The following is a 25059-nucleotide window of genomic DNA, read 5'->3' as shown; positions in this document are numbered from 1 at the left end:
ATTTGGGTGGGATTTGCCTGGGGTGCTTCCTGGGTGAGGAGGTGGAGACCAAGCATCTGTCTTTCTGTTCTGCTGACCATTGCCTACCCATAAATGCACCTGGGGTAGATGCAAAGAGACATGAAGGTCTGTTTTCCATCCCCATGAAGCTTGAGATTGCCTGGGGAGAAAGGACTAGGAGTGGGAAATGGCCACAGAACAAACCCTGCCAGTGCAGGCCTCACCACTAGCCACTGGACCTGGGCACTCTGAAACAGGAGCTGTGGGGCTCAGGTCAGGTGGCTGAGCTGATCCCCCTTCGTGGGGCTGGGCCCTGCCTCCACCCTCAGTCCAGCCATCTGTTTTCTGTGTGATAGTCATTTGCTCTTCTGAAGGCCATCCAAGTGAGTAAGGCCCTGCCAGAAAACCTGTCTGAGAGCATATCATGTTGAAAGGAGGGTGTTTTTTTTTTTTTTTAAATATTTTATTTATTTATTCGAGAGAGAGAGAGAGAGAGAGGCAGAGACACAGGCAGAGGGAGAAGCAGGCTCCATGCACCGGGAGCCCGATGTGGGATTCGATCCCGGGTCTCCAAGATCGCGCCCTGGGCCAAAGGCAGGCACCAAACCGCTGCGCCACCCAGGGATCCCCGAAAGGAGGGTGTTTTGATCTAGCTTCCTCTGCAAATGAAGGACCACTCACTTTGAGCCCAGCAAGGTTTGGAAGTGTGCATTCCTCACCTGACAGTAAGTACATGGCAGTTAGTGCCTTTCTAGGGGCACTTTTCCTGCCCCCTACCTTCTCATAGTGATGTCTTCTGTATACCAAGCCCTATCCAATGAGCTTGTTCCCTGAGGCCTACCGTCTGTGCAGTCCCTTGTCAGACTCAGTGGTTTCCATGGACTTGAATAGAGGGCGTTTGAGAAGGGTCAACTCTCAGGAGGTGGGCTTTGAGAAAGGGTCATTGCTGACTGTGCTCAGAATAAACAGGAAATTGGGAATAATAATCAACCTGCAGGACAGGTTGATGAGGGTGGGCCAGGCCTGGTATTTGGTGTTGGTGTTTGCTCTTTGGTGCCAGAGGCAACTTGGAGATTGGAAGCATAAGGTGGGAGGGAGCCCTCTGGGTTCTTGAGAGTGAAGGGGGAATGCAGCAGGAAGCATTGTTGGAGACTCAACAGGAAGAAGATTGATGGAGGGACTGTTGCAGTATTCCCAGTTGGGGATGAAGAACCTGGCATCTTGGGGGTGTTTAAGGCAGATCAGAGGTTCCCGAGAGTGAACTCCACATTTTGTGAGCCAGTTTAGGGACAGAATCCTCCTGCAGTTCGCAGGAGCATCAGCTTACAAGGGTTGAGTGAGAGAGTTCTCTCACCTGGGAGGCTGCTGTCTACATGGTCCAGAGAGTGTGTAGGCTCCTGCCTTGACATCCCTAGGGGGATGTGGTGGAGGGAAGTACACCAAGTGGCTGGCTCCTGCCACACAATCCTGACACTGTAGATACTCCAGCCCATAGCCCTGGCCCCATTCTGCCCCATTTCCTACACACTGTAGGTCCTAGATGTTTGCTTCATTCACTCCCCATACTAAGCTTTGGTCAGGCTTTTCCCTGTGCTCTGAGTGTTGACCTTAGAAATTTGACCAGCTCTGAAAGGTTCAATTCAAAGATTGCTCCCATTAAGAATAGTGGTGACCGGGGATCCCTGGGTGACTCAGCGGTTTAGGGCCTGCCTTTGGCCCAGGGCATGATCCTGGGGTTCCGAGATCGAGTCCCACATAGGGCTTCCTGCATGGAGCCTGCTTCTCCCTCTGCCTGCCTCTCTCTCTCTCTCTCTCTCTGTCTCTCATGAATAAAAAAAAAAAAAAAAAAGAATAGTGGTGACCACTGTGTAATGCCTCCTGAATACCAGACTCAGGGCTAAGGGTACTGTATCCAACATGTTTAATCTCCACAGCAGTGCTGCCAAGTGGGTATAATGCCTGCATTTTACAGATGAGAAAACTGAGGCTTGTGATGTTAAGTAACCTGTCCATAGTTCCACAGCTAGAGCATAGCAGGCCTGGAATTTGAATCCAAGCCATCTTGATGTCAGAATTCTTGGCCTCTCCATCCCCGCAGTCTCTGTTCCCTGACATACATGCCTCAGCATGTTGCCAGAGTCTTTGGTTCAGTACTTTCTTGGGTTGTTGTCTGTATACATCTCTCTTCTCAAGCCTATAAGGTCCTTGAGGACAGCATGTATATCAATACATAGGTTTCCAGTACTTTCTCCTGGCTTTTCCTGAGGGAAACACCAGCAGTTGTTGGTGATGCCTTGGAAAAGGACCCAAAAGTGATTGGCTGGCAGGCAGATGGGCGTAGCTCTGATGACTTGGAAGCATTCTCTTCTTGGGGTTGGGCTCCAGGAAGAAGTGGAGAGCCTGCTGGAGGGGTGTTTAGTGGTCTGCTGGTCAGACCTGCTTTAGAAGCAGCTATGGGAATCTTGGAAGAGGAGGGAGTGCTGAGAAGGAGGAGGCTAAGACAGATAATTTTGAGAAGAGAAATCTGCATTTTCCCTGATGACCAGAGGTGCTGGAATGGAGAGGGCCAAGCCAGGGTCATGTTAGAAGTGACAGAAAAAAAAAAAAAAAAGAAGTGACAGAGAGACCCGTGTCGGCCAGATGTGAGGAAGACCTTTATGAATGGGGGAGCAGTCTGAAGACACAAAGAGCCACCTTGAGAGAGGGAGCTTCTTGTCCTGAGAGATTCCAGAAGGGCTGGAGCAGCTATTTCTAAAGAAGTGACACAGAAGGTGAGTCATCACCTGTAAGACCTATACTGGAGGCTCGTTATGGTCCTGCTGACTTGAGATGCTGTCATTAACTGCACATGAAATGTGACGTTGCCAGCCTAATGTTATTGCTTTTGTCAAGAGTTCTATTCTTAGAGGCAGGATAGTTGAAGAGGCTCTTGTGGGTTGATGGCAGAGTGGTGCCATCGGCAGCTTTGTTGTCTGCTGCCTTTAGCAGCCTTTAATTGTCGCCCTCTACTGGGGTGGTCTCTGAGCTGTGGGCAAGCCTGAGCACAGGTGGGCTTGGGCAAAGGTACTCACAGTGGCTTGTTCAGGAGAGTAAGGGACAGAATCTTGGTGAGAGAGGAAGGCCACCTGCAGGGCCAGTCTGTCACCCCCTGGGGGATCAAGGTGGTGGGAGGTGGCTTTCCAGGGTGGGCCTCTGGGCTGTAGTCAGACCACCCATCCACTTGACGCCAAGGGGTAAGCGCTCAGGGGCAGTGAATGGGACCATCTTGTAGTTCTGATAGTCCTGCAGTAGGATGAGTACCCAGAGCCAGAGTTCACATTTACTTCCCCACCTTAAAGTGACCCTAACACTTGTCATTCTGTCCTGGGATGTTGAAGATAAAAGGAGGTGCAGAGGATGTACCATGTCCTGTGGCTCTCTAGGTGAACCGGGTCAGCCCCTATGAGGAGGCTGGTCATACAGCCTAGTTCATATGCCCTGGTAGGGACGGTCAGCCGAGTGGGGTTAGGACCTTGACCCAGAGCCATGGGGAGGACTTCCCCTGGGATATGGGAGAGCTGGAGACTGGAAGTTATGTGCAGGCAGCACACAGACTGCAGAGAGGCAGGTGGCCTGTTTTCAGGCTTGTGCTTAGATTCTGCTGGTGCATTTAACTGCCTCACGTTCCCACCTCCAGGGTGGATGGGGACTGTGACGGACCATCGGCTCATCACTCTTCTCTTGCTTCCTCCTGCTCCCAGAGTAAGTGGATGGATTCCCGTGTCTGTTGCAAAAGCTGACAGCACACGGAAACACAAATTGATTTAGAATTCTTTCCTGTGAGGTATCCCTAAGCCCTTCCTACTTGCCTGTCTGCTGTCAGTGCTGGGTGATGGTACTAGCTCAGTGCCAGGATCCCACGAGGACAAGCAGATGCCCCCATACTTGTCCAGGAGGGACCTTTCTGGAAGGGCTGTCCCTACTTCACCAAAGCTCCTGGTACTCAGTAGGTATTGAACAGAGCAGTCTCCCTCCTTCATTGCCAGCAGACGCTGGCAGTCCAGATTCCTGACTGGTCTCTGATAGATGGCATGATCTGGTCCACTGGGTGTGGGTGGTGGATCCTCACTGGTCACTGTGCTTGGAGACCTCTTAAAGGAAGGCAGGGGTGGCTTCCTCTTGGTTGGGGGCAGGAGGCAGGCTCTGCATAGAGAAGGGCACTATTTCCCCTCTTGTGCCACCTCTGGTGTACCACTCAGCTCCCTGGAGCCCTATCTTCTAGGCTTCCCTCTGCCGCTGCTGCCCTGGTTACACAGTCCCCAAAGAGCAGTACTCTCCTGTGGTGGCAGAAACAGATGCCCATTCTCCCCACATTGCTGCATTCAGCCGTTCCTACCAAAATGCCTTGCCCTGACCACCTCCAGCTTCTCATTAACCCAGGGTCAGAGCCTCTTTCATCACTGCTGTCTCCCACCCCCACCTGGCCGAGGCCTCTCCATCAAAGGGCTGTATCATGGGTTGTGTTCAGAGCAGTGCCTGGTGTGCTGTCCGTCCCCTCCCTCTCCTGCTCTTCTCATTGTCTGTCTCCACCTAGGTAGCTCGGCCCACTCACAGGCCCTGTCGCTTCTAGGCTCTTGAGTTCTTGTGGGAGCTGCTACAGTTGTTGTCTCCCACAGTCTGACCTCTTTCAATCCGCTGACAGCCTCCCACACTCATTCCCTCTGCCCCCACTGAGTGGAAAACACACTCACAGGTGGATGGGGTGGTTAAAGGGGACCTGATCCAGCCACTCCCCACCGGCCCTATCTCACAAGGTCCCCCTTCTGGGGCATGCCTGCCTGGCCTCAGTTTGTCTCCCCGTGTAAGTATAGTGCCCAGACCTGAGCTTTGCTCCAGTGTGGTCTGGCCAGCTTCGAGCAGAAGTCTCCTTCCTGCCATTCCACGTGGACCAAGTACCTGCCCTGTGCCAAGTCCTGTGTACCAAGAGTTCGGAGACACAGGCCTCAGTGGGGATGACATGCTAGTCAATAGCCACCAGGGTTCTAACTGTTTCAGAAACCAGAAGAGAGGAGGTTTTTTGGCATTGAGTTTTTCTTTTAAGAGCCAGGTTGGCCTTAGTAGAATCTGTGAGTGGAGATAAAAGACCACTCTGCAACAGGCTCTGAAATCCAGAACCATCCAGGGCTGCTTCAAGACATCATTAAGGGATCCCTGGGTGGCGCAGCGGTTTAGCGCCTGCCTTTGGCCCAGGGCGCGATCCTGGAGACCCGGGATCGAATCCCACGTCAGGCTCCCGGTGCATGGAGCCTGCTTCTCCCTCTGCCTTTGTCTCTGCCTCTCTCTCTCTCTCTCCCTGTGACTATCATAAATAAATAAAAATTAAAAAAAAAAAAAAGATTTAAGACATCATTAAAAGCAGACATTACTTAGTTGCTGGCACAGGTTGCCAACATCCCCCTGATTCCAAAGCGAGCACACAGCATCCTTCCTGACTCTTGAGTTGTGCCCTGTCTCCCTCCTGTCCCTGTCCTTCACTTTGTGGACTCTGGACAGGGACAGATGGGAGCGCATGAGTTCATTTTATTTCTCATCTTAGGTTTCCGAATGCAGCTTTACTAACCTTTAAGTTGTCATGCCTTTTCTTGTTTTATTTTTATCTTCATTCTCTGCCCCTTTTTAAAACTCTATTATCTTCCTTCATTTTCTCCCCTCAGGCTCTCTCCCCTGAGGTCCTCTTTCCTGCCGTTCAGCCCCCACTCATCCCCTGCCAGATCCTAGAATGGTAAGTGTCTTGACCAGAGGAAGGGGCTGCTGGCTCCCCTGCCACACGGTCTCCAGCTATGCTGAATTCTCAAAACCCTTTGCCTCGTGGGCCACATCAGAGTATGCTGTTCTTGTCATACTAATAGTTCTGCTCTTCTGAGTAAACCCAAAGCTCCATTTCCCAGAAACATGCTCTTTTCTCTGTTCTCATTCAGGCCCACGTAAGTACAGGAAGGAGGCCCTTGAGGGTGGGAATGCTGGGTCTGAAAATATATCTTGAGACAAAGCTGAGGGAAGACTGAGTCATGGGAGCAAAGCCCAGGCTTCTTTCCTCCCTTCTCTCCCCTAGCAGCTCTTTGGTGGGGCTAACTTCTCTGCCAGGGAACATTCCCCAGAGTCTTCATGGGCTAGAAAAGAACCCATAGGGGTCAGGAGGTTCAGGCCACTTAAATGTTAGATGCTATGCTTTCTTTTTTTTCTTTTTTTAAAGATTTTATTTGTTTATTTGGCACAGAAAGTACAGGCAGAGAGAGAGGGAGAAGCAGGCTCCCCCCTGAGCAGGGAGCCCAATGCGGGGCTTGATCCCAGGACCCTAGGATCATGACCTGAGCCAAAGGCAGATGCCCAACCAACTGAGCCACCCAGGTGACCCAGATGCTATGCTTTTGTTCCTCATGTGCAGCCAAGTGAGGAAGAAAGCGAGAGAAGAAGAAGCGAGAATCTAAGAATGAGATCTTCTTAGATCAAGTACTTCTTAGATCAAGCCTGGGTGGCTCAGTCTATTAAGCACAAGCAAAGGGGTGGGGAGAAGGAAAATGCATCCTCTGAGCTGAAGTGGAAAGCCCTTTCTGATTTAGTGCCTCCCTTCGAAGGGAGGGTTGGATTCTGCTGGTCCCTGAGAAGCAGGGGATGAGGAGCGTAAAGTTGGTAAGGAAGTGCTCTGGAAGAGTTGACTACCCCATTTTGGCTTCTCTGCTGTTATAAAATCAAGAGTAGGTACCTTAGGGGCGCCTGGATGACTCAATCAGTAGAACACAAAACTCTTGATCACAGTGTCATGAGTTCAAGCCCCACACTGGGGCTTAGTTAAAAAAAAAAAAAAAAAAAAAGTAGGTACCATAACTGCAAGGGGATAAGTATTCTGGGGGCTACAGACTAGGGAAAAGGAGTCAGCTTGATGGTCAGAAATAGGGTGGAAATGATGTCCCCCCCACCCCCCCCACACACACACAACCTGTCCTTGTCTCTCGGGATGGGGCCCAGCCCTTTACCCACACAGCTCATAAGAGGGTCATAGAAAGGAGGGTGTAGGCTCTCACCCTGAGTATCAAAGTTGTTCTCTGATCCTACAGCAGAGGGAAATATGAGTCTGGAGGCAAGGCAGACTGATAATTAACATTCCCTTCCACATGCTGTGCTCCATGTCAGCCCAGAAACAGGTGGAAGCCTCTGGGAGACTGGTCAGGTGGTACCTGGAGCCTGTTGCTTCTGTCAGCCACTTGTGCCTCACATGTGTCCCTGACTTGGCTCCAGGTTTACTGAGGTGAGAGTTCTGTTTACCCAGAGCCAGCAGCTAGAGCTATGGAAATGGAAAGGCATGACTGTTTATCATTCTTTGTCTCACCCAGAATGCTACCCAGCCAGTCAGTCATAGGCTGACAGACATACTCATGGGGCTCCAGAGGCCCAAGCGTGTTGGGGAGGCGGATGGGTTGGTCTGTGGGTGTTGAATATTTTCCTAGGAGGTACTAAATTGGACATGGCCCTGAGTGAGTGTGGAAAGCCTTTTCCTTGCTGAGTGCTGTTGGAGGACTTGGCGGGGCTTCCAGGGGCCACTGTTCGGAAGGCCGCCTGAGCCCCTTTCTCGCTGTCAGTGGGCTAGGTTGAGGACACTTTCCTGGATTTGGCCCGCCTGACTTCCTGCTGCTCAGTGTGTGAAGGTTAGGCTGGGTGCCATTGGCCTAGCATGATTCTCAAGTCAGGATGGCTCAAGTCACGTTGGCTTGGGGGACCCACCTGGCCCAGCTGTTCACAGCTCTTCAAAAATGAGGAAGGCGAGGGCCTGCCGGAGAGGGCTGGCCTGGCCCTTAGATGAGTTCATCGGCGTTGTGCACACAGCTGTGTGTACACAGTAATCGGAGAGGCAGGCATCTCGGGGGGAGCAGGAGGCGCAAATCAGTCTGGCTCAGTTTGTCACTAACAGGCTGGCCGCTCGGGGAACAGCAGGGGTCGATGCCCGGTGTAAGCCTGTGCCACTCTGGAGATGGAAGTGCTTACGCCCCCAGGATGGGTCTGGTGAGAGGCCCGCCAAAGACCACAGTGGACTAGTCTGGAGCTGCAGGGGCCTTTGGGTGTGGATGTGAAGTGGGGAGGTACCTCTGATCCATCCGTGTTTAGGTTCCTGGCTTCTGAGTCCAGCTTTGCCACTCTTTCTATTCTGTGGTCTGCAGAGGAGTTACCCCTCCTCTATCTTGGCTGGACCAAGGGGTAAGCGCAGAATCCATGTGCCAGCTCTGTTTGGCTCGCCTGGCCTGCCAGTTCTGTCTTCAGGCTGTGCCATTAAGAGGCCAGAAGGACCTGCACTGTGTTTCCCAGTGACTTCCCTTTTTCTTTTTTTTTTTTTTCTTTTTTTTTTTATGTTGACTCTTCTAATGATAGTTCTCTAATCCATCAACACAGTATGTCTCATGATATGATGTGAGTATGTGCTAAAGAGCATTTACAAAAAGTCTACAGCTAACATGATACTTTATGATGACAAACTGAATGTTTCCCTCTAAGGTCAAGAACAAAGCAAGGATATATACTCTCACCATTCTCATCCAACATAATACTGGAAGTTGTAGCCATTGTGTTAAGGAAAGCAAAAGAAATAAAAGGCCTACAGATTAGAAAGGAAGAAGTAAAACTGTCCCTATTTGCAGGTGACATGATGGTCTAAGTAGGAAATACAAGGGAATCTATTTTTGAAACTTCTATAACTAAAAAAAATAAAACTTCTATAACTAAAAGGTGGTTCAGCAAAGTCACAGGACACAAGATCAACACACAGAAATCAACTGCATTTCTATATACTAACAATGAACATGCAGAAAGTGAAATTAAAAACATGACACTATTGATAGTTATTCCCAAATGATGAAATGATTTTGTAATGCACTTAACAAAATTTGCACAGAATCTGTATGCTGAAAATAACAAAATGCTAATGAAACAAACTTTTAAGGCCTAAATAAATGGGGAGACATACTGTGCTCATGGAATAGAAGTTTCAATACAGTAAGAAGGTCGAGGAAGACACAAAGAGATGGAAAAATATTCCATGCTCATGGATTGGCAGAATTAATATTGTGAAAATGTCAATGTTACCCAGGGCAATATACACGTTTAATGCAATCCCTATCAAAATACCATGGACTTTCTTCAGAGTTAGAACAAATTATTTTAAGATTTGCGTGGAATCAGAAAAGACCCCGAATAGCCAGGGGAATTTTAAAAAAGAAAACCATATCTGGGGGCATCACAATGCCAGATTTCAGGTTGTACTACAAAGCTGTGGTCATCAAGACAGTGTGGCTCTGGCACAAAAACAGACACATAGATCAATGGAACAGAATAGAGAATCCAGAAGTGGACCCTGAACTTTATGGGCAACTAATATTCGATAAAGGAGGAAAGACTATCCATTGGAAGAAAGACAGTCTCTTCAATAAATGGTGCTGGGAAAATTGGACATCCACATGCAGAAGAATGAAACTAGACCACTCTCTTTCACCATACACAAAGATAAACTCAAAATGGATGAAAGATCTAAATGTGAGACAAGATTCCATCAAAATCCTAGAGGAGAACACAGGCAACACCCTTTTTGAACTCGGCCATAGTAACTTCTTGCATGACTTCCCTTTCTCATGGAGCTCAGAAAAGCCAGTCAGGCAGCGTGAATATTCCTGTGCCCCAGCCTGCTTAGCTCCTAGGTTTTGCTGTGTCCATCAGTGGGCCCATCAGGCCTGCTTCTTTCCAGGTCTTCAGTGAGTGACAGGGGCTGCAGTACCTGTGGTTTAGACTGGCTGACCCCTCCTGGTGGCTTCTTATGTTCAGGTGGCAGCAGCAAGCTGCTTTCTCCAGTACTGAAGCTTTCTTGAACTGTGAGCCAAAACCTACTGTGGCACCCAGTCCGTTCACGCATATGTCAGCCTCACTACGGGAGCCCGAGCTGTGCAGGTCTGCAGGGAAACTAGGACCGGGCTCTGTATGGGGGAGCGCTGTCTGCGACTCTGTGCCCCCTCAGTGCTCTTAGCAAGGTGTTCTGGGCTTCCCTGACTGTGCGTGCATCCTGAGGGCCGTTATCTCCCCGGGAGTCACTGGAAGCAGGCCCGTTAGTGACGAGGTGGCTGTTTGGGAATGTGGCCTGTCATTTTCTACCAGTTCGGTTTAGTACAAGTTGGGATTTGCCTTTTGTAAAGCAGGTTAGGGTAGCAACTGCAAGTAGCCCCACCCCTTCTTCAGGATTCCAGAAGAGTGTTCTCCTTGCCCCCCCCCCCCCCCCCCCATATAAGTGGGGAAGAGCCTTGGGGAAGAATTGGAGGTCAAGGAAGCTGAAGTGAGGGCAGCCATAGTCAGTGTTATATGGATCTGCTAGATAGGCATGCAGCAGCCCCAAATGTGGGCTCTGCGGCTTCCTGAACCCCCCTAGACAGTGAGTTCAGGGGTACCCCAGGGCGAAGAGCACTCTTAGGTGGAACAGGCGGACCTCACTGGTCAGAAAAAAGCGTGGGGGTCCCTTGACATCCCACCCGAACCTTCTGCAGCAGGCTCAGCAAAGGCCGTAGCTGCCCACCCCTTGAGGGGGTCAGAGCCCATGCCAGAGTGTCTCAGAAGATGCAGGGACTCAGGACCATCTGCCCTCCCTCCTCCGGGCTCCAGGGCCGCTGTGTGCCTGGCACCAGGCACGGGGGCTCACCCAGAGCACTATGATCTAATGGGAGCGAGCACTGAACCTGAGATCACTGAAATAACGCTTAGCTCTGGGGGCTAAGAGGAATTCTGAGGAAGCGTCCTTTACCCCGGGAACCTAAGGATTCAGCCAGGTGGGACTTCTTGACAGGGGCCACCTTCCTGAGCCAGGCTTTGAGTCCAGGTCTCCTTAGAAGTTTGCTGCTTGGGAAGAGGTACAGTCCTTGTGCTTTCAGATGGACTCCTTACTCAGAGAAGAGCCTCTGCTTCATGGCCTGGCCCAGCGCTGGGTGGGCGGGGGAGGCCCAGAAGACTGTACTTGGGAGGAGATGGGCATTGCTTTTCTCGAGGGGAGAGTGCAGGGATGCTGGACAGTTCTAAGTGCTGTGGTGGTGGCATCGTCAGCATGGGGAGAGCCGTGTTCAGTGCTCTCGTGCTAATGCTTGTCCTTGGCCTCTAGCCCTGGCCCAGTGTGTCCAACCTGGCCAAGGACTTCATTGACCGCCTGCTGACGGTGGACCCCGGCGCCCGTATGACTGCACTGCAGGCCCTGAGGCACCCATGGGTGGTGAGCATGGCAGCCTCTTCATCCATGAAGAATCTGCACCGCTCCATCTCCCAGAACCTCCTCAAACGTGCTTCCTCACGCTGTCAGAGCACCAAATCGGCCCAGTCCACGCGTTCCAGCCGCTCCACACGCTCCAACAAGTCGCGCCGTGTACGGGAGAGGGAACTGCGGGAGCTCAACCTGCGCTACCAGCAGCAGTACAATGGCTGAGCCACCTGGCTGCAGTGCAGACGTGCCACGGTCCCAGCTTGGCCATGCACTGCCGTGCCCTTTGGGCCCGACACCCTCTCTAGAGATAGGCCTGTATGGCCAGAGGCAGGTGACTGGCCCCAGCCCCTTCCCTGTGCCTTCAGCAGCCCCTATCCTCATCCTGGGCCTGAGTCTGGTGTGACAGAGTGAAGGGAGCCCAGGGGGCTGTGAGCCCTGTGAACTGGAAGCCTGGCCTGGCACCAGTGCTCCTGGGCAACTGCTCTGCTACAAGTTGGGGAAGGGGCAGGACCTGGCCTTCAGGCTCCCTCACCCCTTGACTCTTCCCCGAGACCAAGGGGGTATGTCGTGCCAGGCGGAGGGCGTCCTATGGTCCCAGGACTCTTTGGGACAGTTACTTCTGAAAGCCTCTTCACTGAATCTTCTCTGGCCTCCCCACATTCTGTTGCATCCTGATCTGTGCCCCAGTGAGAGGCCTAGGAAGCACAAAGCTTGTGCCTTGGCTGGACTCTCAGCCCCTGGCTAAGTCTACAGTCTCCCGCCTCTCACCCAAGGTCTTTGTCCCTTCATGGTGCCCCCAGGGACCCCTCCTAGCCCCAGGACTGGCTAGAACCTCTAGTGGTAGGGCCATGGCATGGTCCTTGGCCCTTCTGGACTATGTTGGCCATGTTAGTAGCAGGCTTGCTCCAGGCTCCAACCTCTCTCTCTGCAATGAGAGACCTCCTGCCCACCAGGCCGCTGTTTTGAGTGCCTTCTTTACAGAGCCCACTATCACCTCTCTCTCCCCCTTGGATGCCCATTCTATTCCCTAGGTGCCTCCTTCCCAACCGTGGGGGTTAAAGGGAACCCCACTGCTGCTACCTGGGGAATGGGGGCACCAGGGTCAAGGCAGAGGCCAGGGGCTTTCCAGGGAGACCCCCATCAAGATTCCAGTGTCAGCCCTGTCCGGTTCCACCCTTGGTACTGCCGGTTGCCCCTTCCCTTCAGGCGCTGCTGTTCCCTCCTCGCAGTGGCATGAAGGCGCCATCTAGTGTCTGACATGAGTTATGGGCAGCCTAGGACTGACCACTGTGCTCCTCCCTCATCCTCTAGAGAAAGTAGGAAGGAAGGACCTCCTGTATTTAGGAAAGGTCCCCAGGCTGCTCAGCCCTCCCCTTCTGCTGAGCTGCTGTGCAGCTCCAGTTGGAACTTAGCCATACTGTGTGACCTGCCTCTGAACCCTGAGTGCCTAGGGGCCCTGGCCTTCCCACAGCTGGCCTTGCCTGGTCCAGCCTGTCCCTGCTTCCTTTCACAGCATTACCCTTCCAGCTTGGGCTCTGCCGAATCTCAGGCTGGAGGGACCCCCTGCAGGAGGTGGGTGGAATTGGGTGGCTGCTTTCCCAGAGGCCTGAGCCAGACCATCCCCATGTCAGTCATGGCACCTCCCCCATCTCCCTCCACCAGGCTGGAACCCAAGTCCCCTTCCTCCACAGCTGCTTTTAGTGAATGGGAAGGATCTGGGGCCCAGCCTGGAGGGATTGGCCCTCACTGTTTCTCTCAGTGGGTAGCCTTGCTCCAGGCCCCCTTCTTTCTGCAAGTGCCACCTCCAGTGAGAAACAAAGCCAAAGAGACCGCTCTGGGCCAAGTTGACTGTGCCTTATACATCTCCCATCCCAAGTGCTCCTGGCACAAGGCAGCGGAGAGCCAAATCCTCAGAATTCCCCCCATTTCCCCAAGTGTCTCGGGGGCCTGAAGCCCTGGGCATTCATTTCCTCTCTTGTCCAAAATAGGCGTGGTCCTAAGGGTAGGACAGAGGACATTTGGAGACATGGGCCTTTGATAGGCCCACCTGGGCCTTTATACCATGGACCGTGGCTGGAGAATGTGCAGGTATTTATTTTGTGTACTCTGTTTGTAAATGTATCCTCTGTACTCAATAAACAGGCTGCCATCCCCAGGGAAGGCTGCTCATCCATTCTGACAGCCCAGACTCCATGCTGTGGACTGAGGGGTTGCCTAGGAAGAAGAAAGATGTGGGAGCCCGGGCTGGGCATGGCTACTCTGGGAAAATCTGACTCAATGCCTGCCATGCCAGAAGTCAAAGTCCCAAGTGGGGAGCAGGGCTCCTGAGAGCCTCTCCTTTCCCTTGAAAGGACAAACAAGAATACACAAGAGGACAGAGCATGGAGTCTTTATTGGATTGAGATGGGGAGAGGGCCTGTGGTCGGCTCAGTTGTAGGCTATGACCTGGCTGATCCAGGTGCTGAACTTACTAACCCGAGTGTATATGGCAGGCTGGCGCACATTGCAATTGGTGGTGCCCCAGGAGACAATGCCAATAAGCACCCATGTGTTCCCCTTCTGGCAGACAAGAGGGCCTCCAGAGTCTCCCTGCGGGAGGGAGAGGAGAAAAGTCAGCATGGTGATTAGGGGGTGCCACAGGGCAGTGGAGAGGGCAGGACAGGGTGCCGATGCTCACCTGGCATGAGGAGGCCCCTGAGCCACCTGCACAGATCATGGCATCAGTGATACGTGAACCCCAGTACTGCCTGCACTCATTCACGGTGACCAGAGGCAGAGCCACCTGCTGTAGACGTGCTGGGGTCACATTGCCTGTAGACCAGAAGGGGGTAGTTCGGCCCTGGATGACTTGTTCCCATCTTAGCCACATTACCCAGATCTCTGGCCCAAATTCCTACCCACGCCGCTGAGGCGTCCCCAGCCAGTGGTGGCACACTTGAGGCCTGCAGGCAGCTCCTCATCTGGGGAAGCCAGGCAGACTGGTGAGATGCGTTGAGTGTACCGGGCTGGGGAGGCGAGCTTCAGTAGCGTCAGGTCATTGTTTAAGGTGGTGGGGTTCCAGGAAGGGTACGTGATGGCCTGTGGAACCAGGAAGGGACCATATAGGATGGTGGTGGGCGAAGGCCCCGCAGGGTTGATGGTTGTTGAAGGGGCTAGCCTAGGGCATGCCCTGAATTCCTCATCCCCAGAGCCCACCCACCTGCCCTGTCCACTCTTCCTTTCCATGTCTGTAGCCCAGACACTCACCTTTGAGATGGACAGAACCTGCAAAGGCTCAGCATTGGATGATCGGTCGTACTCTCCCAGGACAACAACGTGACGGCCAGGGCTGCAGTCAGAGTGGGGTTGTGCAGCCACAGGGAGGGCAGAGTGACAAGAGGGGCATCCAGGGGAACGAGGTGGGGAGAAGTGGGCTGAGGGGGCGGGTAGAGTGGGAGTACTCACATGACATTGCAGTGGGCAGCAGTGACCACCCAGGACTGGCTGATGAGGGAACCACCACAGAAGTGGAAGCCACTTTTGTCCTGGGGTCAGTGGTCAGAAGTAGGGGTGGGCTCAGGCTAAACCTACATGAAGCACCTGGGACCCTGCCCCACCCTCAGTGTTCAGGGTGCACGTACCTGCAGGGACACCTGCCAGGGCCAGGAGCCGGGCACTGCATTCTCCCCGTTGACAATCCTCTGGCTGAAGCTCAGGACTGGCTTGATGGCAGGAATGCCGCAGCCTGGCCATTGGGCTGGTGAGGACCTGCTTTCTACACCCCCACCCACCTCTCCCCACCTCCTGGGTGCCCCTGGGCTCTGCCCCTCAGAGAGGTCCGAATCGAGAGGGCTTGTCACTACCCTTTCTCACCCTGAGCACCCCTAGGTATCTTGGTTTCCCATGTCCTTACCTGTGTCTAACTACCCCCCAAATTCTGTCCATTCTCTCACATCTCTCTCCACCCTTACGTCCCATTATTCTTCAACTTTACTCCTACCCTCCAACTCAGACCATTTTTCTCCCTGACCCCTGGGATAGTCTCCTTCCTGGCCTTGCCACCTGCTCCAGGCCTCAACAGCCAGAGGCTTCTCCCTAAACTACATGTCCAACCTCTACTTCTCAGCTTTCTCAACCATCCCTGGCTTCTAGCTCTGGCCTGATCTCCTGTCTCATTTGTGAAACCAGCCCCTGCCCACCTCTTGCACACACACACCCCCCACCGGGCCCCGGCCCTGGCATATCCTTTTTCCTGTACCCACTCTGTCCACCTGGTTCCTTCCAGCCAGCCCAGCCCCTGCCCTGAGCCCCTGGGCAGGAAGCCTGGGCTGGTTTGGGGAGCCAGGTTGCTTTAGGGCTGGTCATCAGGGCTAGTCCAGGCCCACTCACCCCAGGAGGAGCCGAGGAGGACCAGGCTAAGGGTCAGACTGAGCAGCAGCATTGTGGCAGGCATGAGGCTGAGAGCTGAGCCTGCTTTTATGGTTCTCTTTGTCCTTGGGCAAAAGTCCCAGGCCTGAGGCCTTGGTCAGGAGGAGGATCTCTAGGCCAAGGTCCTGGACCTAGGCCTGGGCTTTATCAGACAGAGCCCAGGTGTGAGGTTCTCATCTCCACTCCCCCAAAACCTGGTCTCTGATTGGCTCCTTGAACCACCTCACATCCCTAAGTATGTGCTAAGTAGCAAGGACTTGTGTGGACTGCCTGGTGGCTGGGATCAGGGAAGTGTCTCAGGGCTGGCTGGGGCACCAGACTCAGAGAAGCCTGCTCAGCGCCCAGGGGTGTTCCTGATGGGTGGAGGGAATGTCCAGCTGTGCCAGCTCTGCTGTGGAGGGCCAAGGCCATGCAGCCAGGACAGGGGTTCCAGCAGGTCACAAATCCTAACAGCATTTCAGTGATGTCTCACCAACCTGGAACAGGAGTCAGTTTTCCTAGAGAGATGGTATCTCTCCTACCAGCACATAGTGTGTCTGGACCCAAAATTTCATCTAGCTCTGAAGCCCACACTTATTGATGAGAGGACACCTGAGAGGGACCCTGAGAGGAGGGTAAGGTGTGAGCCCTTGGTGACTGGCTGACCCTGAATGGAGGTTATGGGTGCAAGGGTGACAGCCACCAAATCTCTGGCAGCTTCCAGGCCTTCGGGCTCCTGTGGGCAAGCTCTTGGTGTCCACAGCCCATCTGTTATAGAGTTCAAGGCTGAGCCTGCACTGAGGAAGAGAAGACAGCCCTGCGTGCAAAGCTGCAGTGGGTAAGTTGGCTGGGCTCCTAGGGGGTGTGGGGCACCAAGGGACTCCAAACTTCAAAAAATAAGATGAGTTAATGGTTGAACAGAGGGATGGAGGAATAGAAATGTGATCAAGCAAATATAACAATAATTGTAAAGTCAGTTGTGGGTATACATGTGTTCAATGCAGTTCTTTCAGCTTCTATGTTTAAAAATCATAATAAAATACTGGGTGTGAGGGGGCACAATCAGTGGCCCGGGGAAGTCCAGCTCAGAGGAGATGCTCCCCAGGGCTTGGGCAGATTCTAACAGTTCCGAGGCTCGGGTGGAAACAGCTGTTCTGAAGGCAGGATGCTCCTGCCTGCACATGGCACCTAGGCTGGCCCTCAGTGGGTGCCCAGCAAAGGTCTGCTGGATAAATGTGTCATGTCATCTCTCTCTGCATGAGCTCTAGGACTCCTGTCAGCCCAGCAAACTTAGGAGTCCCCCACCCCCCCCCACCCCCGCCCGGTCACAGCTCAGCACGTTCAAATAGAAGGCCTGTTTGGTGTTAGCACCTCAGGGTGTGCCTGGTCAAGGGAGGGGTTCCACGGGTACAGGTGTTGCAGGGGGGAGGAGTGTTCTGTGAGAACTTGCCCTTGGAGTCAGGGAGCAGCTCCTTTACCAATACTCAAGGCTGACTCAGTGAGCTCCACGGGGCCGTCCTTGACCGAGGGGTGTGGGGTTTGCTGTGGGACGCTGATGAGCCAGGTAAAGACTCAAGGCGGGGGCAGTGCAGGGGGCCTTCTGGACTTCACAACATTCCCAGGTGGACTAGAGGGCAAGAGCAAGGCACTGGAGCAGCAGGGGACCTCTGCAGTGTGGAGTCGGCAGGGGGCTCCCCTCCTGTAGCTGCCGTGCTTGCTAGGGCTGGGGTTCCGGAGGAGTAGATGCCTGAGGTGATGGGTGAAGCCACCTGTTAGGCCAGGCACTGGAGCCACGGCAGGGAGTGGCACCTGCAGGTGTACATTAGCCAGAGTCCTGATGGCTGCTTGTCCCCTCTCCACCCAGGAACGACACAGCCATCTGCTTAGGTGTTTTTCTATTTTCTATGTTTATTCCTCCTTGTTCCAAGCCCTAAGCATCATCCCACTTCACTCCACCTCCATTGCCTGCACAGTTTCCTCCAGCAGCTCCAGGGTCAGTGGCTTCACTGTCTGGGACTGGACTGCTGTTGTCCCAGGGGCAAAGTAGTACTGGCTGGGTCTGGGAGAAGGGAAGGACAGCCTCTCAATTTGGGCCCATCATATAGTCCATCTTGCAGTCCCCCATTTGCCCTGCTACTGCCCCATCCTCCCCAGTGGTCTCCCATTTCCCAAGTTCCCACCTTTCTGTGGGCTTTGTGGGGGAGCTTAATGTTCTCAGAAGTTTGGCGCCGGTCCCCGTTATCACACATGCATCCACACTGCCGCCGGAGCCGAGGTCACCCAGGATCCCAGCAGTGATGGCTTCCACTAGCAGCTCCTGCGCAGCCTCTAGCTGTGACGATACGTGTGGGGGAGACCTGCCGGACCCTGCTGGCGCCCTTCAGCCTACAGCCTACAGGTTTCTGCTCATCTCAAAGCCCAGACTATTTACCATTTGCTCCTACCCAGACCCCTATTCCCTATTCCCCCAGCCAGCCCAGACTCCCTTGCCCTGGCCTCTGCCTCGTTCTCTCCAGAGACTGTCTCACTGTCCCATGTTCACAAACTTCTCTTACACTTACGGTTCTGCTTCCAGGATTGTCCCCCCAACCAATGCGTCTCGGTCCCCAAACTACCAGCTCACTGCTCTTTCACTTCCGGGCCTTAGGCGCCTCTGAAGCAACACCTGTCATTCACTTCCATCCCACCTCAAACAGAATCGGGACTCCAGACCCCACTTGCCGTTCCCTCCTCCCTCAGCTTCACATGGTCCTGAGCTTTGACTTCTCCGGGCAGTTCAAACTCTGGCGCTGATGATCGTCTCCTGGAATAGCACTACTTCATTCTGATTCCACTGGCCCCTCGGCCTCCACTCAATCGTCACCTCCTCCAAGAAGCCCTCCCTGACCTCTACTAGGATCCCTGTGTGTTACCCCAACTCCCGCGTGCGCTTCCCGTCAGTGAACACGTCGTGGGGGACAGGTGTTGCTCACCGTCATGTTCGGCTGGAACCGATCCTCCAGGACCGCCAGCGCGGCGTCCTGGCCGGAACCTGCGGGCAGGAGGGGCATCTGAGGTCGGTCGTGGCCACCCAGTCGCGGGACGAACGCGAGGCCAGGGCCGCAGGGAAAGGGGAGAAGCGCTCACCCAGGGCGGTGAAGGGCAGCCGGCTGTAGGAGCCGTGCGGGTGCACGCTGTAGAGCTGCGGTCCCGAGAAGTCTACGCCGCCCACCAGCAGCGACGCGCCCACGTGGCCCCGGTACCTGGGGGGAGTGGGCGTGGTCAGCCCCGCCTCCGGGCCCGGGCCCCGCCCCTTCCTGTGCTGGCGACCGGGGCAGCGCCGCTCCTTCCGGCCGCCCGGCTCCTCCTGGGGCGGCCCCTTCCGGTCCCGGCTCTGGCCGCCCCGCCCCCGCCCGGCCCAGCTCCCCTCAGTCCCGCCCCCCGGCCGCGCCCGTCCCCGGGGCCGCCTGAGCCCGGCCCCAGCACCGGAAGAGGGTCTGGCGCAGAAGGCGCGTGACCGTGGTCACGCGGGGCTCGCGGCCCGTGGACAGGGAGTGTAGCTCCATGTTGGACGCCGCCATCCGCGTGGTCATCTCGGCGTCCGCGGCTACTCCAGCCCCACAGCAGCTGAGAACGAGTGGAGGCTCGGTGTGGGTGGGGCCCGGAGAAGCAGGGGCCGGGGGCGGGGGGGCGGGGGGGCCGGCGGCAGGGTTGGTCTTGAGTAGGGGGTCGGGGTTGGGGATTTCTCACTAGATTTTGGGGGCGATGAAGTGGATCTTCTCGCAGTTCTTATCCATCACGACCGAGTCGTTAGTGGCCCGCGTATCCGCGCCCAGGATGACTCCATCCTGGTGGGAGAGGGTCGCTGGCCCAGTGGCTTTGGATCCCCCAGCAGCCCCTCCAAGCCCCCAGGCCCAAGTCCCTGCTCACTCGGAACACGAGGCCCGCGATGGTGGTTCCGGTCTTGTGTGCACGAGGGATCCGGAACCCCGGGAGGACGCGTTCTAAGGATGCGTTTCTGGAAACGGAGTGGAGTGGCCCAGGTTGGGGTTCTGGGGCCGCATCACATCCTCCAACTACGTCCCAGCCTCGCCCGCGTCTAGCGGCGGGAGCCTGGCAACCCAAGTCGCCCAGCACACCCTGCCGCCCCTCCGCCCCCACCGGGAATAAAGGCCCTGGAGTGTCGGTGCCCGAGGCCTTCGGGGAGAGCATAGCAGCTCAGCTCTAGACCATCACCCCCATCACCTCTGGCAGTTCTCGAAGGAGAAGCCCCGTTGGGGCTCTGACGCCAGCTTCAGCATCTCCAGGTGGGCAGGGTGGTCCAGGGGTTGGGGGTCTCTGTGCGACCAGCGGGGAGCAAGAAAGGCCCAAGCCGGGTCCTCTGTCCCGCACCCGCCTGGCTGGTCCGGGGCTTCCTGGTTTCGCTTTCACCTTTCCTGAGCTTGGCTGGCCCCTTTCTGCATCTTCTTTCACTTTCACCTTTGCCTCTGGTCCCAGGCAGCTTGTCAAAGGGGAGATGTCCTCGCTTGGCTTTCCATCCTGCTCCCTAGTCCTCAGTCTGTACAGAGGGACAGACAGCTCCATCTGGGTCAGGCCTGGGTCGGGGGATGTTAGCAGCTCCTCCGCCTTCCAGCCTGAGCCCTAGCTTTGAGGATCCCGATCCCAGCTCTGACTTCAAGTCCCTCAATCCTGAGGCTGTCACACTGGCCAGGTGTCTAGTCCTGGCCTCCCGACAGCATCAGGCATGGCTGCCTTTTGTCCTATGGCGCCCTTTCTCCCTCAGCTCTTTTGTTGCCTTTGCCTCCTCCCTGAAATCTGAAACACCAAGGCTCTATCCACCGTGGTGACACATGGTGACCTTCCGTGTCTCGGGTGCTATCTTCCCTCTCACAAGAGGGGTGCTGTGGGGCTGCCCATCTCGTGGCTTGGAGGCATGCTGGGCTCTACCCATGGCCAAGCCTTATTTCACCTCCCAAATGACCCTTTATCTATTGGCAGCTTTCTCCTAACTACCGCGTTAGTCTCCGCGAGCATCCTGTCCCCTCTGGATACCGCACTGCCTATCCTGGCTTCCCCAAGCTTCCCGCTCCTCAGTCCCTGCCTCGGGCTAGCTTTACCTTCCAGAGAAGGGTCTCCTAGATTGAAAATCTGGTTAACCCCCTCAGCAACTGCATTATTGTTCTTAGGTTCAAACCGAAGTTATAGGGGATCCCTGGGTGGCTCAGCGGTTTAGTGCCTGCCTTTGGTCCAGGGCGCAATCCTGGAGTCCTGGGATCGAGTCCCACGTCAGGCTCCCGGCATGGAACCTGCTTCTCCCTCCTCCTGTGTCTCTGCCTCTCTCTCTCTCTCTCTTTCTCTATGTCTATCATGAATAAATAAATAAATCTTAAAAAAAAAAAAAAAACCCAAGTTATAGCGGCCCACATGACCTTTCTCATCCCGTCTGATCTCAGAATAGGCACCATCCCCTCTGGGCAGCCTTCCCTGACCCCCCAAGACTCAGCCCTTTGGTGCTCCCTAAACTTTTCTCTCAGACCACTTAGTTCCCTTAATTACACCATCATTAGAGAAATGATCTGATTAGGGGCTGTTTCTCCCTCAGATTCTAAAAACTCTTGTGCTTCTGATATCCACTTAGCCCTCAAAAGGCCCTGTCTAGGGGGGCTCCTGGGTGGCTCAGGTGAGCATCTGACTTGTGATTTTGGCTCATGGTTTGTGGGATCGAGCCCTGCGGTGGGCTCTGAGCTCAGTGGGGAGTCTGCTTGAGATCTTCTTTGCCCTCCACTGCCCCCTCATAAATAAACCTTAAAAAAAAAAAAAAAAAAAAAAGACCCTGTCTAGAGGTGGAATCCACTTGCCCTTTTGAGAGTGGGCAGGACAGCTCACATCTTCCCTGCTCTGCACTTTGGCTCCAAATGCCTCCATCCCACAGCTGTTTGTGCAGCTACCTCTAGTCCCCCATCCCCCAAGCAGAGGCAGGCTACATCAACAGCTCAACCAGGAGAGTGGGAAGCTAGACATCTCAGGGTTCCCAGTTCAAGCCCAGGCTTCACCGAAGTCCATCCTGCCTTTATATTCCACAAAGCACCAGGCCTATGGCTACTGCTCAGTGAGGCCTGCTATATGGACTCTAGTGCCTCCTCCCCAACCCACAATACACATCAAGGCTTAGAGAGCAAAAGAAGATCTTTATTCAGGGGGCAGAGGCCCTGGGCTGGCAGCTGGGGGTACAGGGGTGTTATGTCGGTAGGTACCCAACAGGATGGCATTGATGTGCTCTAAAGTCTGGTTACTGAAGACCATGTTGAGGTGCTCTGTCCCATGCAGAGGCAGCAGGTGCACAGGCTGTGGCTGGCGGCTCTGCCAGCGGGCACAGAGCTCAGTACTGCGTGTGGCTACGGTGTCATCACCGTCCTCATAGAGCACCCCTACGGGGTCTGTGTAGGGAAAGCCATGATCAAAGATGTAAGTGCGGGGTGTGGGCAGGCCCACGCCATATAGACAGTACACTTCCACACCGGGTGCTGGGAGTCCTGCCAGTAGGTCACGTGACTGTAGCCACATGTACCAGCCTTCCTCAAAGTGCAAGTCTGCAAAGAAGCGCTGGAAGTCACGGCCTGTGTAGTTGAAGCTGGGCGTGGAAATGAACACATGGTCTTCGGGCCATGCCTCTCTGGAAGGAAACATCCAGGGGGAGGTCGTCGTTATACGCTGTTCCTCTCTCAGCTTGATGCTGGACATGATCGGGATGCCCTGGTTGTCACCTGTGAACAAGAGGCAGGGGGGTCAGGGAGCCAGGTCTGGCTGCCTCTGGCCCACAACATGCCTCCCACCCCAGTCTCAGCTGGATGCTCAAGCTTGCCCCTGCGCAATCCAAACACTGATTACAAGCCACAGACTCTGAGCAGGCCTGGCATTCAGTAGGTGTTCAATGTGTGCTTATTAAATGGGAAGCCCTGAGGGCATGTCTGTGGAGCAGAGCTAAAGAGCCTCTAGGGGCTGGTTTCCTGAAGATGGCTGTGTGTGTGTGTGTGTGTGTGTGTGTGTGTAGATGGTGCTGGTGGTTCTCCCTCAGCCAGGTGTCTGCTGGCCCCTGTGACCCAGAGCTATGTGACAGGGGTCAGAGCTGTGTCCTTGGGAAGGATGAAGGTAGACTGTGTCTGTGTTTGGCATTTATTGATGTAGTCTGATGAGTGTTTCCCTCAGGGACTGTACGCTCCTGGGAGGAAGGTGGAGTCTGGCTCTGCCCAGCCTACACTTAGTGCTCAACAGGTGGTAGCTGTGCCACTTCTCAGGGAAGGGCAAAGGGGCTTTTAGGATCTGGCCCTGGCTTGGGCACATCTGTCCTCCATAGGCAGATCCCTGGAAAACACCTAGAAGCTCCTGGAAGTAGATGGCAGCTAAAAGCTAAGTGGGCAGGCCCTGGGACCACAAGGAACAGACCTAGGCCCATGTGTCAGATTGCTTGGGTTCATTTCCTCTCTGTTTACTTTCCTTTTGTCACCAAAACAGATTTCTGGCAGGAGTCACCAGGTCGGGCCGGGCTTACGGCTCTCAGGGGCCAGTGACAGGGGCCATGCCTTAGGGATGGTAAATAATACCCTCAGCCTGGCACCGTAAGCAGAAGCAGGAGTGAGGACAGGCCCGTGGTCAGCTTCATTCCCCCAACCCCAGTCCTCTCATTGACATAGGTGGTCTGAGGCCCTCTCACCTGAGGCCAAGACCAGCATGGGCTTGATGGAACCCCCCCAGGGAGCCCCGAGAGAGATGAACCCATCGATGAAGTGGTCCTTCCAGGCCTGAGGCTGGCGCAGCAAGAAATAGAGCAAGTGTAGGCAACCGAGGCTGTGACCAATGAGGAAGACAGGCTTCCCATAGGCAGCGTGCATCTCCTCCACCAGCCCAGCGAGCTTCCGGTAGTATTCCTCCTGCTGGCCTGCAATGGGACAGGCAGGGTCAGGGTGGGGTCAGGGCCATGGTGGTCGGGGGCCCACCTGCCCTGCCCCAAGCCCACTCCCGCAGACACTCACTAGGCTCCAGCCGCCAGTCGTAGGGGGCGGCCCTCACCGTCTCGTCCCGCACGTACCCATTGTTGACCAGATTCTGCACCAGTGTGTGCATGTAACCTGTGGGAAGGCAGCGGCACGGGAGGCTCTGGGACACCAATGGCAGCTGGAGCCCCGCCCTTTCCCCCACTGAACTCACCTGCCAGCTTGTTGTTATCCAGGTACTCGACAGAGTAGGTCTTCCCAAAGCCAGGGACGCGGATCTCTACACCAGGGGCATTGGACACACGCCCAGAGCTGCGGTTGTAGACAACCCTGGGGGCAGGGGGCCATTCAGCCGGCCAGCAGCCCAGGGGCAGTGTGGGGGCCCAGGCAGAGGGGATGGCAGGTACCTGGTGTTATCGATCCAGCAGTCCACTCCAAGGGGTAGGAACATATTGAGATCCAGCCAGATGGTGAAGAATTCCTCTGTCTTGCGGTAGCACATCCAGTTCACCACATCTGGTTTATCCAGCTTGGCTTCCAGCTGATTCCCCAGGCAGCCAGGCACTGTGGGCACTAGCCTTCATTCTGAATTCCTTGGATTCCACCCCGCCCTCCGCTGCTCACTCCAGGCCCGGCTCCACCCCTTCATCTCCCACACCCTCCACCTCCAGGAACTAAGGACTTGGTCCTTTCCGATCACAACCCCGCACCCTCTCCCCCCAGCAGCCCAGAGCCCAGGTTCCCCTCAGGCAAGGAAGGTGCAGGGGCCAAGGCCACTGACCCCTGTCCCCAAAAGGCAAATATCTAGCCTGGCTCTCCAATTAATGCCGAAGTCCAAGGTGAGAACAAATAGGTATAGGGGAGTAGGGCCTGGGCCTAGGAGTAGGAGGCAGGCCTTGATGGGCCTCTTGTTTTGCTGGGCTGGGCTTATCCTTGCTGGGGTGGGGGCTGAGCGGCTGTAATGCCCTGGCTGAGCCCTCAGGCACACCCCCCCCAACTCCACCCGCCTGGGTAGAGGGCCCAGGCACGCCTGACCAGTGTAGTGGGGGAAGGGCTTCATTTCTCTGCAGGAGAAGCATTTGGACCCTCAAACACAGAAGCAGGTATCAGGGCGGATGCAGGGGCAGACGGGCCTTGGCAGGTCTGCTACCAGGGGGCTGGGACCCAGGCTCCCTGAGGTCTGGCCTGGCGCTTCAGGGGCCTGGCGGGGGCTTACCGAGGATGACGGGCCGTGTGTGGTTACTGAGCTCAGCCTTGGGCGTGGTGTGCGGGGGGAAGAGCACATTGAAAAGCCAGAAGGGGGTGGCAGGGGGGAGCAGCAGCAGCAGCAGCCCCCACTGCCATGGGGAGCCCGGCGGCCCCATTCCAGCCCTAGTGCCTATTGCCCAGTGAAGCAGTCCTGGGCTGGCCTTATCTAGAGTGGAGGTGGGAGGGGCTCTAAGGCCAGTG

General features: G+C 55.1%; 4 protein-coding genes across 8 annotated transcripts in view; 1 reads left to right on the top strand and 3 right to left on the bottom strand.

Moving 5' to 3' along the window:
- PSKH1 (protein serine kinase H1) overlaps positions 1-13435 on the top strand; it is a 28662-nt gene extending 15227 nt beyond the window's left edge. For 3 of the 4 annotated variants that reach the window (XM_025426597.3, XM_049109663.1, XM_025426598.3), the window contains exon 3: positions 11159-13435. In XM_025426597.3, the coding sequence (XP_025282382.1) occupies positions 11159-11476 (318 nt within the window). In that variant the 3' untranslated portion in view covers positions 11477-13435. Of the gene's footprint in view, positions 1-5693; positions 5762-11158 lie in introns of all 4 variants that reach the window. The other variant, XM_035715726.2, reaches the window with a different exon arrangement.
- Positions 13436-13627: 192 nt separating this feature from the next.
- Positions 13628-16876, bottom strand: CTRL (chymotrypsin like). The gene is made up of 7 exons (XM_025426603.3): positions 15623-16876; positions 14875-14978; positions 14699-14778; positions 14501-14582; positions 14152-14332; positions 13932-14065; positions 13628-13843 (listed from the first exon to the last, which is right to left on the bottom strand). The coding sequence occupies exons 1-7, from the start codon at positions 15684-15686 to the stop codon at positions 13682-13684; spliced, it is 807 nt and encodes a 268-aa protein (XP_025282388.1). The 5' UTR covers positions 15687-16876; the 3' UTR covers positions 13628-13681.
- Positions 16877-17528: 652 nt separating this feature from the next.
- PSMB10 (proteasome 20S subunit beta 10) lies at positions 17529-20065 on the bottom strand. Its single transcript, XM_025426602.3, has 8 exons — positions 19865-20065; positions 19550-19637; positions 19370-19467; positions 19106-19246; positions 18767-18882; positions 18613-18671; positions 17821-17972; positions 17529-17699 (listed from the first exon to the last, which is right to left on the bottom strand). Exons 1-8 carry the CDS (start codon positions 19918-19920, stop codon positions 17588-17590), a joined length of 822 nt encoding a protein of 273 aa, XP_025282387.1. The 5' UTR covers positions 19921-20065; the 3' UTR covers positions 17529-17587.
- A 1722-nt stretch (positions 20066-21787) lies between these two features.
- Positions 21788-25051, bottom strand: LCAT (lecithin-cholesterol acyltransferase). Of its 2 annotated transcripts, none has more exons than XM_035715725.2 (6): positions 24827-25051; positions 24018-24183; positions 23825-23940; positions 23650-23745; positions 23331-23555; positions 21788-22383 (listed from the first exon to the last, which is right to left on the bottom strand). In XM_035715725.2, the coding sequence occupies exons 1-6, from the start codon at positions 24972-24974 to the stop codon at positions 21809-21811; spliced, it is 1326 nt and encodes a 441-aa protein (XP_035571618.1). In that variant the 5' UTR covers positions 24975-25051; the 3' UTR covers positions 21788-21808. The 2 variants fall into 2 exon arrangements, with proteins under 2 accessions (XP_035571618.1, XP_025282381.1); XM_025426596.3 differs by having other exon boundaries at positions 24018-24174.
- Positions 25052-25059: the final 8 nt, after the last annotated feature.

Source organism: Canis lupus, chromosome 5 (genome assembly GCF_003254725.2).
Source record: "Canis lupus dingo isolate Sandy chromosome 5, ASM325472v2, whole genome shotgun sequence".
NCBI classification, from domain to species: Eukaryota; Metazoa; Chordata; class Mammalia; order Carnivora; family Canidae; genus Canis; species Canis lupus.
The sequence above is the reverse complement of the archived record's forward strand: the minus strand, read 5'-3'. Positions and strand labels throughout refer to the sequence as shown.